We start from the raw sequence: 15026 nt of genomic DNA, 5'->3' as shown, positions 1-15026 counted from the left end.
TTGTTACCCATGGAGGTTTGAGGGCTCCTTATCAGATTTTTGTCTGGTTTGGTTAGTGTTGTGTGTTGTGGCTGAATCTCTTCTTATTTTTATCCAGATTAAGGAGAGTTTGTGGAAGATTTATTGGGTTCTTATTGTTTTAGTCCGTCCATTTTACATGGCTGGTCTTGCGTTGTTGGTTGTCTCATTCCGGGGTTCACCTCCTGGGTTAAGCTTGATTCGGTAGGTGTTTGGGCTACCGGTGGTGGTATTTTGCCGGCTGTGCTGGGTTCGCTCTCTGGCGCCAGTTTGGTTCCTGCTCTACCGGCGCCTCTGCTACTGTATTGAGTTAGAGGCAGCGTGCTGTTGGAATCGGCGTGAGTTGCTCGTTTCTTGGTGCTTCGCTGGGACCTGAAGCATTGTCTGTTTTGGTTTGTGGTTTAGTGATCTTTGGTTCTTGCCATATTCTACCGTTGGTGTCTAAGATCGCGGTAGTTGAGGGTGTGTTCTGGGTGTGCCGCTGGTTTTTGGCAATGTTGTCGCTCTATTCCAGCGTCGGTGTTCTGGGTTCATCGGTGGTCTGGTTGTTAGTGTTCTGAAGTGGTCTTCTTCGGCGCTGGTTGTTGGTGTTCCGGAGTATCCATGTTCGCCGGTCATTTGGCTTTGCCGCTGGTTTTAGGTATGATTATTATATATGTATATATATTTGTTTTGTTGTTTCGTGTACTGTCAACAATGGTGGTGAGCTAGGACACGAAGTTGGAATTGGTTACACGTGTGCCTAAGTGCATAGTGGCTGCGGGTAGGCTGTCATGCTTGCACGTCCATCCAACTACTTTGTGGGAAGTTGTACCTAGTGCATATGTGCTGGCTAGATTTGTTGGTATGGAGGTTTTTCCAAATCTTTAATTATTGTTGAACCCACGTGGGTATGCATGACCAGATGGGTTTCTTCACTTGGGCCCACATGTAATTAAGTTGGTTTGCTATTTGTGGGCCACGGTTCAACTTTTTGGGTGGGTCTTAATAAGTAATTCAAATTGGTTTAGTTATATATTTTATATATAGCTATCTCTATTTGATTTAAGTCAAAAATGTTTTGTGCTAGTGGGTTCAAGTGGGGCCGCATGTTGAAGACTGTTTGGTGGGTTTTACAAACTAGGGCCCACGTGATTTTATGCATGTTTAATTGTGGAAAGATGGTTCCAGTGGGTCTTTTTATTAAAGCCCACGGTTTTATTATTGTTATTAGGCCGTAAAGTTATCTTTTTGTGGGGCCCATGGTGCAAGAATTGGTATGGAATTTCTGGCTTGAAAATGTAGCCGTTGGGCTTATTTGGTTTGGACTTTTGGGCTCATTGATTTATTTTGGGACATATTTGGTTTGGGCTTATTTGGTTTGGTGAGTCCATAAGCTTTTGTTTAGCCACTATGCAGCGGATCTTGTGTAGTCGATTTTCTCTTGATGATTGATCGTGTGATCCTCATGTGACTCAATATGAGGTGAGTTTTGAGCCATCTCTGCCAAGAGTGATTGAGGGGTCACTGCTATGGGGAACAGTGGTTCGATGACTAGCCGAGTTAGAGACTGGGAGATGAGCGGGAGGATAGCTACCGGTTCCGGTTGCTTCTTGTCTTCATGTGACCCATCCTAATTGATTGTATTGCCACGCCTGACATGGAGTGAAGGGCACACTGCCATGGGGTTTGAGGCTTGTGATCTATCAAGGAAGGGACTGGGGGATGTGATGATTGATCTCAGGATTTTTTTGGCTATGCTTTGGTTTGTTGCTGTGGGGCTACCGTTGTCACTTCGACTCACAAGACTGTTGCTTATGGTTACTGATCGTGCTAGCTTCATGTGACTCTATCGGGATTTCTCATGGGATAGATTTTTTTCCTCTGTCATGGCTTTTGCTGAGTGGCTAGGATGTCACGGCTGTGAGGAGTGGGATGCCTACTGGATTCCATGTATTGATCTATGGTAGAGACTGGGGGCGAATGGGGTTGGTAATCATTTTTTTATTTGTCTTGAGGGTTGTTGCTTTGCGAGTTTGTTTGTTATGGTTCTTTAGTTTATGGTGTTTGTTTGTATCTTTGCCCATATATCCATCCCAAGTTTCCATCTATTATTTCTAATGATAGGGGTTACTTGGGAGCAAATGGATATATGGGCGAAGTAAGGTTATTTTGTTTTCTGTTGTTCACGTGTTTCTCCCCCTATCTTGTGGGGGTGCAGGGGTAGATTTTGTTTTATATATTCGTTTAATTATTTGTTGTTGGGTGTGCTTGGGGTATGCCCCTTGTAAACTTGTAAATTTCATTGTCTTTATTTTATGACTTACTTACCCAAAAAAAAAAATGATTGATATACTAAACGAATGAAGTGTGATTGATACACTAAATGAATGAAGTGTGATTGATACACTAAACGAGAATGTATGTGATAGATACACTAAAGTGAATATGTGCATGGTAGATACACAAAATGAGAATGTGTGTGATAGATACACAAAAGTGAAAGTGAATGAAGTGTGATTGATACACTAAGTGAATGAAGCGTGATTGATACACTAAATAAAGGATCTCAAACGGAACTTCTTTGAATGAACCGTACATACAATATCGTGCATGAATGAGAAAGAAACTTGATAGGTACAATGCAATACAATGCATGATGTTTAATGAACGCAATAAACAAGCGTAGCGGCGCTTTAGAAAGCACCTCATGAGGTGAGTGGCGGTGAACCGCTCTTCTCCGATGGGGATCTCCCCTAATTCATATTTAGCTCTATGTTTATCTTTATTAGCTTTTTGAGTAAGTTTAAGATCAATACACATTTTTAATTCTTCTTTTTAAATAGTGCTAATTATATCACCATATGTTAAAGTATCATATTCAATAACGCCAGTGGGTTGACTTAGTACATCTCGAATTTTGTGAGCAAATAAGCTAGGTAACCCATTAATAAATTTTTCTTTCCAAAATGATTTAGTACAGTCTGCTCTTAACATGACTCGAGAAGTAAATACATCCTTATACCATCTAAAATCACTTAAGGTCGGACAGGTAAGGTTACTTAGTTGATCATGGATACGAGAATATATATTTGTAGGTGTACCAATAAAATGTCGGACTATGGTATAGATTAATTGATTAATTCCGTCAGGGTGTCAACATCCAATAGTTTCATCAAAAATTGGTAGACCAGTTTCATCAGTTTGATTAGCATAAATGATTGAGTCGCGTTGTTCTTCAGTAAGGTATTTTTCCCACCAAGATTTGAGCATACCAGTAAAACCGGAAGTAATTAAAGAAACAATTTCAGGTTGAGAATATTGGGGATAATTACTGAGATAACTATTTGCAACCATAGATAAATGATTTAATTTGTGGAGAATCTGATCTTCACTGAGACCATCAATATTCCATTCGTATAATTTTTTAGCAGAAACAGAAAATTGATTATTAAGATTAGTTTCTTCAAATTGGAGGTCAGGTGGAGTAGGTCGAGAATACCAATTCTTGGTAGTTTGAGGATTAACTTTGGGATAATGAATTTTATTAAGATTAGAAGATTGAAATTGTTTGGCTAATTGGGTGATCTCATTATCAGTAGTATCAGTGTCAAATTGATTAGACACAGTATCTGTAATAGGTTGTTGATTTAAAACAGTAAGACCTTTATCTTTGGATGTAGAAGTATCATTAGGAGTTGACTTAGTAAAGAAGTGTTCAATGGCTTTAACAGTAGATTGATCATTAGTGATTAGGCTAGTTCGTTTAGAACGATGACTAGGGAGATTAAGTAAAGGTTGATCTAAGGGTTTAGTAGATTTTGCAGATTGTTTATCTAAATTAGTTTCTAATTTATCTAATTGTTTACCAATGGTTTTTAGACATTGATTAGTATAATTATTTTGTTCAATAATTTTTTTAATTTCAGGGTCAGTGCCAGGTAATTTAAAAGGAAAGGCTGGAACTTCAGAACCTTGGTGATCAATAATTATATTTTCTAATGGAGGATGATTAGAACTAACAGAGGATGATTATATTGATCCATATAGTCAAAGAAAGATAATTCAAAACCATATTGAACCATAAAATCATACCATTTTCTAGTTATTCTGGATTGTTGAGTAGAATCATATTTAGCACGATAAGCATGTCTTTTAGCCTTATTCTCTTTGGATCTAAAGTCAATAAGTAGTTTATCTAAATAAGGAGTAAAATCTTTTTTGATTGTCATTAATTGGGGATTTACTGGTGGTATAAATTCTTCGAAATCAGTTTGAGTTGGAGAAGTATTTGAAGCAATGTCTTCTTCTGGTAAATGTGTGGGAGTAGTATAAACAGGTTTACTAATCAGGGAAGTGGTAGAATTATCAATTCCTTTTAGTTTATTTGGGAAGTTTGGTTGGTTTGACCAAGATGTATTTGACTATTTTTCCGAAATAAAGGAGTGTTAAATATTTCATCTTCAGTTGTAATTTCAGTAGGGACACTAGATGTACTATGCCTAGAGGATTGACTGCGATTAAATTTAATTCGGACAGAACCATCATTGTATTGTTGAATATCTTGGATATCTTGAATTGAAGATTGTTGTTGATTGTGTTTGTAATTTTCATTAACAGTAACCCATTGATCAGGTAAATCTATATTTTTCTATTCAATCATTTGGGGAATATTAATATTGGATTCACCACTACTATTGCTTTGTATTAATAAGGTTGTCTCTGGGGCTTTTGTGTAAGGCATGAACATTTAAATTGGCTTGCATACATTTATAATGAACACGATAAATTAAAGCAATATTGTGAACCTTTTCTAACATTTCAGTAAATGAACCATGTAATTAAATGTTTAATGTTAATGCTTTGAGAATATGGGGATCGCGTAAACTAAGTGTAAAATCAGGAAAACAATTAAAATGTACTGGACCTTTATGAAGGCCAGTTTCCATCATATCCATTAAACTAATATTGTAATTAAGAAAGCGAGCATCTCGTAAACATAATAAAACAGAAGTGTTTTTACCTACCATTGTTAATGGATTTACACCAACTTGTATTAAGCCAATATGCATAAAATTATAACCACTATCTAAATGTCTCTTGATTAATTTTTTATCAAATAATTGACAGGTTTCTCTAGGTTTTTCTAAAGCATACACTTGTTCGATGGTTTTAACATGGAGAGCAACTTTAAAAACATTTTGTAAAAAAGTAGTTTTATAAGTTTCTTTTATTGGCAATTTGGGTATATTCCATTCAGTTTCAAATTTATCATTTTGTATTTCAACATCTTCTTCATTAATTACTAGTCCTTGATTAGGTATTGAGGGCAAAGTTGTTGACCTAGAACTTACTGATGAGTTACTTCTAAATAATCGACTCATTGTTTTGTTTAATTAATCAGTTTTACAGATATCTTAATACATACCCTATTCTTGTCAGTTTTATCACATACCTAGTAGACATACATACCCTATTCGGAAGACCCCTAAGTCCAACACGGCCTAACACTAAGGACTTACTCAGGACAGGGACGAAAGTGGGTGACTTAAACGAGGTGGATATAACAGACTGATCTTTCGGGTGATTAAGATGAACTGAAAATAGGATTAATCAAATAAACAATAGAGAACATTGAGTAGAAGCAGCAAATCAGTTAAAAACAGGATACAACATAACCTGGCTCTGATACCAAAAGATCAGGAAGATATATGGGCAAAATAGGAAGATAAAAAAAAACTAATTAAAACACTGTCCGCGAATGAACAAAAACAACCCCTAAAAACCTAGGCCAAAAAACAAATGGGCCCCTCAAAAACAACCCATTTTTTAAACAGAAATAAACCCAAAACATTGTGGCCCATTAAAACCGTGGGCCCAACACCTAAGTAGACATACAGCCACAGTGCTAGAGATAGCAGACGCGAAGCCCACCCGGCATCAGCCCAAACACAAAATCATACAGCAAATAGACATACTTCTCTTTCTTTTCTCTAACTTTCTCTTCTGGCTCTCGGAAAGAATGTTTCTCTCGAACTTTCTCCGTCGTTCTCTATCATTTTCTATTTTGTTCTACTAACTAAGTAGCATAGGCCACCGATTGTTTCATTAGCTTAAGTGGCCAAGCTTCCCTCAAAACCAACCTTGCTTAGCCTCTATGAAAGAGAATTTTTCGAGCAATTGTACCTTAACGATATTAATATAACTTAAGCATCTCATTTAAGGTTTTCTAAATCACCTATGTGTTCAACTCGCAAGTCCGAAAGGGTGAAGTTGCATTCCCTTTGATTCTCTTCCTAATTCTCTTTCTTTTCTCTAACTTAGTATTCTAGCTCTCAAAAAGAATGTTTCTCTCTAACTTTCTCCGTCGTTCTCCATCATTTTCTATTTTGTTCCACTAACTATTTTTTTTTTTTTGGTGAATAAGACATAAATTAAAGACAAAGGATATACAAGATTACAAGGGGAATACCCCAGGCCCTACAGCAACTATACAGCAAAGATCAGCAACCAAGAAACCAAAGAGATAACGCAAAAAGAGAAACCAAAAAACACACAGTTCAGCAACCATATCAAGAGAGATAGGGATAATGAACACTGCGAAAGAACAGCTCAAAACCAAGAACTAAAAAGCCCCATAGCAGCACAAAACATCGGCACCAAAACCGAAAACAGGATTGATGAACAAAACAGAACCTGTGCAACACATATCTAGGTGCAAGACGCAAAACTAATTCAAAACCAGCACCAAACAGTAAAGCAAAAGTAAAGACAAAAAACAGGTCAACATGGACCACTTAATTAATTAGCATAGGCCCCCAATTGTTTCATTAGCTTAATTGGCCAAGTTTAACTCAAACTAACCTTGCTTCGCCTCGAACAAAGAGAATTTTCTGAGTAATTTTAGCATAATGATATCAGTTTAACTAAAGCACCACACTTAAGGCCTTCTAAATCACAAAACTACTCAATTCTCAAGTCCGAATGGATGAATTTGTATTTCCTTCGATTTTCTTTCTCATTCTCTTTCTTTGCTCTAACTTTCTCTTCTAGCTCTCAAGAAGAACGTTTCTCTCTAATTTTGTCCATCCTTCTCTATTTTGTTCTAGGAACTAAGTAGCTTAGGCCTCCAACAGTTTCTTTAGCTTAAGTGACCAAATTAAATTCAGCATCTTATTTAAGGTTTTCTAAATCACCTAAGTGTTCAATTCTCAAGTCCAAAAGGATGAATTTGAATTCCTTTTGAATTTCTTCCTATTTCTCTTTCTTTTCTACAACTTTCTCTCCTCTAGCTCTCCAGCAAAATGTTTCTCTCTTTCTCCGTCATTCTCCATCCCTCTCTATTTTGTTTTACGAGTTAATTAGCTTACGCCACCAATTGTTTCATTAGCTTAAGTGGCCAAAGTTTAACTCAAACTAACCTTGCTTAGCCTCTAAGAAAGAGAATTTTCTGAATAATATTTGGATGTTCAGCAGGCCTTTTGATGAGTGTATGTGTAACGAGGTGATGGCAGCTCCCAGCGCCTTGCTGTGTTACAAGTTACGCTGGTTCTTCGCAGATTCTTTTCGGAATGGGGCTGTTTCGGCAGTTCTTCTTCACTGTTTCGGCAGTTCCAGCTTGCTACATCTCGATCAGGTAAACAGAATGGCATGGAGGCATGGTGGCTGCTTGTTGTGTACATTTAGGAGGCAGCTGGAAGAGTGTATGTATTCCGTGGTGATGGCTGCTTCAAGCGTCGTGCTGTGTTATATGAGAGAGTTAATCAGTTGTCTCTTGTATTGTTTGTTCATTATTTTATTGTATAATTTCTCCTACCCCTACGAGCTGTGTAGGAGGAATTAAGTGCATTTCGTTAGGTTGTATTATAGGTATTCTAGCAAATGGTTGGGATGGGTTTGGTTTGGTATTCTCATCAGTTTCTCTTGGGGATTTTTTTTGTATGATAATGCTACAAGTGCCTAGTCCTACGGGCTGTGTAGGACGGGTTCTTTGCTGCTGTGCTCTCTTAGCTGGGACGGTCTTGTGTGGGATGCTGGTTTTTTATTTTGTACACATGGACTTTGTTCATCCCGTTTGGCTTTTCCTCGAGCTTCGGATGTAGTGTCTCTTGGCCTTGTATAGTTTTGTGTATTGTGCCGAGGTTTGTGCTGGGTTTTGTTTGTAGGGCCTGGGGTATGCCCCTTGTAATTGTGTAAATCTTTCTGTTTTATTTTATTTCTTCTTCACCCAAAAAAAAAAACATTATGTTTTTCTTTTTTGCTTTTTTTTTTCTTTCCCTATGATTTACTACTAGTTGGTTGTGCAATGCAAGATAAAATAAAGGGATAATTATAAATTTAAAAAAAAAAATCAAGAATTTAAATTCTAATATTTTAATTTATTTTTAATCTAAATCATTCTCGTTAAATAAAAATTGAGAAAAAATTATTTTAAAATGATTTTAGTTATTAAACTCAATATAGATATACATAAAATGTTTAAAATGTATTGAGTTTAATGATTAAAATTTCAATTGATTTTAGTTAATAAAAATAGGCAATGATTTAGACTGAAAATAAATTAAAAGTTTAGGGTTTAAATTGACAAAATTAAAAACTCAGGATTTACCTTGTTGTAAGGGTCAACTTTGAGGGGTTTTTTTTTTTTTTTTTGGTAATTTCTGCTAAAATAATTATATTTTGAAATAACATTTTATATATTTTAGTTCAATTATCTACCTGTATGTCTCTACACATTTATATGTCCTGTTCCATAATTATCTTCATCCCTTGCAATGAGAAAAATTAATCACAATTAAAATAATGTTAGTTTATGTTTTTATAGTTGTTTTGAGTTTTGATGTTCATCCAGGAACTTGTGGGGATACTTTTTAGAAAATTAAATCATACATATTTGTGTGTTTCTGAAGACCTAGTTGGAATGGATTCTAGTATGGAGGAAATGATTAAATTGCTAGGATTAGGGATGGATGATGCTCATGTTGTGGGGATATGGGGGATGGGTGGAATAGGTAAGACAACTCTTGCAAGTGCTATTTATGCCCATATCTCTTGCCAATTTGAAGATTACAGCTTCATTGAAAATGTTAGAGAAGTTTCAGAAAAAGGTGGTCTGCAAAGTCTACACGAACAACTCATTTTCGAAATCTTAATGGAGAAAGATTTGAAAGTAGGAAATATTGGTAGTGCCTTAAGTACAATAAGCAATAGGGTATGCCGTAAGAAGGTTCATATTGTTCTTGATGATGTGCATGAGTCAACAGAACTTGAAAAATTGGTAGGAGAGCTTGATTGGTTTGGTTTTGGAAGTAGAATCATTATAACAACTAGAAATCAACATAAATTAATCAGATACGGCATAACACATATTTAAAAGGTTGAGGGATTAGGAGAAGATGAAGCTATAGAACTCTTTAAATCGAAAGCCTTTAGGAAACACCAACAAATGGGAGGCTATGGAGAACTTGTACACTATGCACTAAAGTACGCTAAAGGAGTTCCTTTAGCTCTCAAAGTTTTGGGTTCTTTTCTTTGTGGCCGAAACAAAGATAAATGGGAAAGTACATTAAATAAACTGAAGGAAAGCCCTTTGAATGAAGTGCAAAAGTACTGAGAGTAAGTTACAATGCATTACAATTGGAAGAGAAAGAAATAGTCTTAGAAATTGCATTCTTTTTCAAAGGAAAAGACAGAAATGATGTAATAAAAATATTAGAAAGTTGTGACTTCCACCCAATTATTGGAATAAAAATTCTTGTTGAAAAGTCTCTTACAACTATCTCAGACAATAAACTGATAATGCATGATTTGATACAAGAACTGGGGTGGAATGTTGTTCGTCAGGAATCACCTAAAAAGCCTAGGCAGCGTAGTAGGTATTGGCTTTATGAAGATTCGACACATGTGCTGGTGAAGAATATGGTAAGAGATCATATTGAGAAGTATGAACACTCTAAACTTAATTATTTAACAAAGCTAATTCTGCATAGTGACATTCAATTGGAAACTCTTGAAGTTCTTAATGTCTCTGGGTGCTCAAAGGTTGAAAACATTTCAGTCAACTTTGGATATATGAAATGTTTATTAGAGCTTGATTTAGATGGGATTGGTGTAAGTGAACTTCCACCTTCAATTGGACATCTTTGCCAATCTTGTTTTATTGAGTCTGAGCAATTGCAAAAAATTGAGAAGTATTTCAGACAACATTTGTCAGTTGAAAACTCTTAGCAGTCTAAACGTCTCTAGGTGCTCCAAACTTGACAAACTGCCACAATACATGGGTGCTCTGGACTGCTTAAAGGAGCTTCATTTAGATCAGATTGCTATTAGACAACTCCCTTCCTCCATTGGACTTCTGAAGAAACTTAAAACATTGTCCTTGGAAGGGTGTAAAGGAGTAGCATCGTATTCATGGAGTTACTCCTTCTTTGCCTTCAATTTTACAAAAACGGAGAGAAAGTTACACAACTTTGGAACTTGAAGCTTTGTTAGGGTTGGAGTCTTTGGAACGACTACATCTCAATGATTGTAATTTAAAATCTATTCCCACAACTATTTTCCACATTTACTCGTTGCGAAGTTTAGATATAAGTGGAAACAATATTGAAAGTTTGTGAGATCATTCTTGTGAGATCATTCTTGAAATGGAAACTGTATCTGATGCTTTGGTTACTACAGGAAACTTTAATGCGATTATTAATGAAGAGAGAGGGAACGAGAGATTCAGTGGGTCGTTTGGAGAATTTAGCCCTAAATGTTTAGATCTCTCTGAATGTGAGTTGGATAACCTAGTTGTGCTTGCACAAAATAGTGAGAAGAAATGGAGTGGGGCTACGGCGTCATCCATCCAAGACCTTTCTGACCGTCTTGCGGCTATCAAGGCCAGATCGGCGATGGACGAAAACCGTCCTACTGTTGGATCTACGATGCCAGTGTTGTTAACCCCGATGTCCACTAACTGGTCCGATAGGGTTGAAGGAGAAAGGCGATCAAAGCTGTTGGACCTGCCTGATAGTGTGGAGATTACTAAAAATCGGGGTATCGCTCATGGAGTAACTGTGGATGAGGTGGATCACTCTTCGCCACCGATTGCAAAGGAAAAAGGGGATCTGGTCATGAAGGACCAAGATCTGGGTGTTGATGAATCTGATACACATGGCAGCCTTAGAGGTAGTCGTAATGACCGTGGTTCTGAGGATTCGGGGCTCAATCCTGTCGGATCTGAGGGTAACACTCGTGGTGGTTTTCAACACCATGGTCGAGGAGCAAATACCAACACTAGGGGTGGTCGTGGAGGCCGAGGGCAGAACAGACCCCCTGAGGGTAGATCGTGGGCTAACGTGGCCTCGTCTTCAGTCCGATCAGATGTAAAACTCAACTATTACCCCCCCAAAATGGATCAAGATAAAATTGTGGTTGAGATGCCTCCCCCCTCCCCCACGGTGAAATGGGATGCTTGCCTGGTAGGGTACTTTATTGACAAAAATTTGCCTTACACCCTTATCAAAAATAATGCTAATAATATGTGGAAGCATAAGGGTTTGGTAGAAATTCTGAAGAATGATGACGGTTTTTTCTTCTTTATGTTTGAAAATCGTGATTGTTGTATAGATGTGCTGGAGGGGGGACCTTGGTATGTAAGTGGCTTTCTGCTAATATTGAAACAGTGGCATCGCATGATGAAACTGTCTAAGGAAGACAAGAAGACCATCCCTATCTGGGTAAAATTTTTTAACATTCCTCTGGAATATTGGGATGGGGAAGGGTTAGGGAGAATAGCCAGTGCTGTGGGTGTCCCTTTGTTTATGGATCAACTTACCTCTTCTGGAAGTAGGATCTCTTTTGCTAGACTGTGTGTGGATATATCAGCTGAATCGGCATTCCCTGACAGCTTTCTTCTCACTGATGGTGATGCTTCTATGAACATTCATGTGGAGTACCAAGGGGTTCCCTCGAGATGTACACACTGCCATGTTTTTGGACATGAGACTAAGACCTGTCTTTCTGCTCAAGTAACTCACCTCATTGAATTGCAGAAGAATTCAGAGGAACAGATTGAAGATGATGAGGGATGGACCACTGTCAAGGATAAGGGCAAGAAAAAAGTGGGGGATCCATCCTCCCCTGTTCACAGCGTCCCTCCTGAAGCCAACAGTTCATCTGCTACTAAAAGGGGTGAACCTGAGATCCAATCTGAGGGGGCTAACCTTCCAGTGGCTGACATTTCTGTTGAGGTTGATACGGAGCTTATTGATATTCCCCTTCCTGATGTTGTAGAAAATGTTAGCCCTGCAGCTGAGGATATTGTCCGTAATATGGGAAAAGAGGAAATGAAAGCTAATTCTCCAGAAACTCTGGGAGGTAAGGGGACTGATGGTCTCAAAGTGGGCAGCTCAACAAAGAAAAAGTCTTCTGGCAAATCATGCAGCCAGAAGAAGAAAAGGAGGTAAATATCTTTTTGTTGTTTTGTGGTGATCTGGTATCATGTCTTTTAAAATATCATCATGGAATGTTAGGGGGTTTAACAACCCATCTAAACACAAAGAAGTTGCTGATTTTGTTAGAAAAGAAGACATTAAAATAATGTGTGTTTTGGAGACAAAAATTAAAATAGAGAATGAAGCTAAACTTTTTGCAAATAGCTTTAAAAATTGGAATCTTTTGTCAAAATTCACAACCAGATCTACCAGCAAGAATTTGGGTGTGCTGGGACCCAAACTTTTGTGATATTTTGATGCTTCAACAATCAAACCAGTATATTTTTGTCAAAATCCACGTTTTTGATACAGATTCCAGTTTCTTTGCCTTTTTTGTTTACGCTGAGAATAAACATGAGTTGAGAGTTCCTCTATTTTTTGATTTAAAGAAAATTGCTCTCAACCATGCTAGTCACCCATCCATTTTCCTTGGTGACTTTAATGTTGTTAGATTCTCTCATGAGAAAATGGGGGGAAAGGACACGTGGAGTCAAGCTAATGAGTTGTTTAATAGACTAGTCTTGGAGTCTGAGTTGGATGATCTTTGTTACAAGGGGTGTCAATTTACTTGGTCCAATAAGCGGGGGGGTGGGAATTTTATTACTTCAAAAATTGATAGAGTTCTTGCAAATGAGAGATGGTTGTCTGCTAACCCTAACTCCTATGCTCTCTTTCTTCCTCCGGGCGTATCTGATCATTCCCCAGTTGTTGTGCATCTTGGGGGGGAGGAGGCAAAATTCAAAAAGCCTTTTAAGTTTTTTGACTTTTGGGTTAATCAATCTAGTTTCCTCCCGAGCGTGCATGGTGTTTGGGTTAAATACATTAAGGGATCCCCTATGTTTAGGGTTTGTCAGAAGCTTAAAACCCTTAAGCCTATCCTAAGAGATCTGAACAAAAAAGAGTATAGTGAGATTTCCATCCGTGTTGGTGCTGCTAAGGATCAACTTCTTAATTCTCAAATTAAGCTTGATAAAGATCCGATGAATCTCCATCTTCAGGAAATGGAAAGGGCTGCTTACATTAAATATGTTGATCTCAGTAAAGCTGAGGAAAGTCTTGCCCATCAAAAATCTCGTGTCCAATGGCTTGGTTTAGGGGACAGGAATTCAAAGTTCTTCTTTCGAAATGTTAAGGGAAATGTGAATAAGGGGCGTATTCATAGTGTTGTGCTCCCGAATGGGGAGAGGATGACTAATAGCGCTGAGATCCATAACTCTTTTGTGGACTACTTCACAAATTTGTTCGGTAAGCCGTTTGTGGACAATTATAATGGGTCTGAGAGGATTAATGGTCTTATCACCAAGAGAGTTTCTGACACTCAGTATCATAGTCTTGCTAGGGATGTTACTGAAAAAGAAATCATTGATGCTTTCAGGTCTCTAAAACCCAACAAAGCCCCTGGCCCTGATGGCTATTCTGCGGGTTTTTTTTCTGAAAGCCTGGGACATTGTGGGGAGAGAGGTTGTCCAAGCCATCAAATCTTTTTTCTCATCGGGAGAGCTTCTTCGGGAAATAAATAGCACCTCCATTGCTCTTATCCCGAAGATCCCAAATGCTGAAAAAGTGGGGGACTTTAGACCCATTTCTTGCTGTAATACTTTGTACAAGTGTATTTCTAAGATCATTGCTGATAGGATCAAATCTGTTCTGAATGATCTTATTGACCCTGTGCAATCAGCTTTTGTCCCCGGTAGGAGAATTGCTGACAATATCTTCCTTTCACAGGAACTTATAAATTTTCTCAGTCTCCCAGGTGTGCTATGAAAGTGGACATCATGAAAGCATATGATAATGTTAGATGGGAGTTTGTTCTTGATATCCTAAATGCTATGGGTTTCCCCCCTAACATGGTTCTTTGGGTCAAAGCTTGCATGACTAGTCCCACCTATTCCATTTGCATTAATGGGAGTTTGCATGGTTATTTTAGGGGGGAGAGAGGTTTGAGACAAGGTGACCCTATGTCCCCTTACCTCTTTGTTTTAGTAATGGAAATTCTCTCTAGAATTTTGGCTGAGAAGGCTTCGCATCCTGCATTTAAATTCCACTGGAGATGTGATCAACCTAAGATAGTTAACTTGTGCTTTGCAGATGATTTAATGATCTTCTGTAAGGGGGATGTGTTCACTGTTCGGTCCATTAAGCTGGGGTTAGAAGAATTTAAGAGCCTGTCTGGGTTGTCACCTAGCCCTGCTAAGAGTCATATATTCTTTTCTGGTTGTGATAATGAGTTGAGGGATGAGATTCTTGGGGTTTGTCAATTCAGTGAAGGCAAGTTGCCTGTGAGATACCTGGGGGTCCCTTTAGTTTCCACGAAACTTAAAGCCTCTGATTGTGATCAACTTGTGGATCGGATAACTAAAAGGATTAAGAGCTGGACAAATAAGTGTCTTACTTATGCTGGCCGTGCTCAACTGATCCAATCTGTTTTGTTTTCGATGCAAGTGTGCTGGACCTCTCTATTTATTCTCCCAAAGAAGGTCACTCGGTCTATCGAGCGTCTTTTTAGGGTTTTTTTTTGGTCGGGTTGTGAGATGAAAACTCATGGGGCTAAGG

At 37.9% G+C, this 15026-nt stretch overlaps 1 protein-coding gene across 1 annotated transcript; it reads left to right on the top strand.

Annotated features, from left to right (window-relative positions):
- The first annotated feature begins 10640 nt into the window (after positions 1 to 10640).
- On the top strand, positions 10641 to 14237 carry LOC145823883 (uncharacterized). The gene is made up of 3 exons (XM_082923432.1): positions 10641 to 12357; positions 12786 to 13848; positions 14108 to 14237. Exons 1-3 carry the CDS (start codon positions 10641 to 10643, stop codon positions 14235 to 14237), a joined length of 2910 nt encoding a protein of 969 aa, XP_082779558.1.
- The last annotated feature ends 789 nt before the right edge of the window (positions 14238 to 15026 follow it).

This window comes from Camellia sinensis, chromosome 4 (genome assembly GCF_055761805.1).
Source record: "Camellia sinensis isolate YWXY chromosome 4, ASM5576180v1, whole genome shotgun sequence".
Classification (NCBI taxonomy): Eukaryota; Viridiplantae; Streptophyta; class Magnoliopsida; order Ericales; family Theaceae; genus Camellia; species Camellia sinensis.
This window is presented reverse-complemented; position numbering and strand designations above follow the sequence as displayed.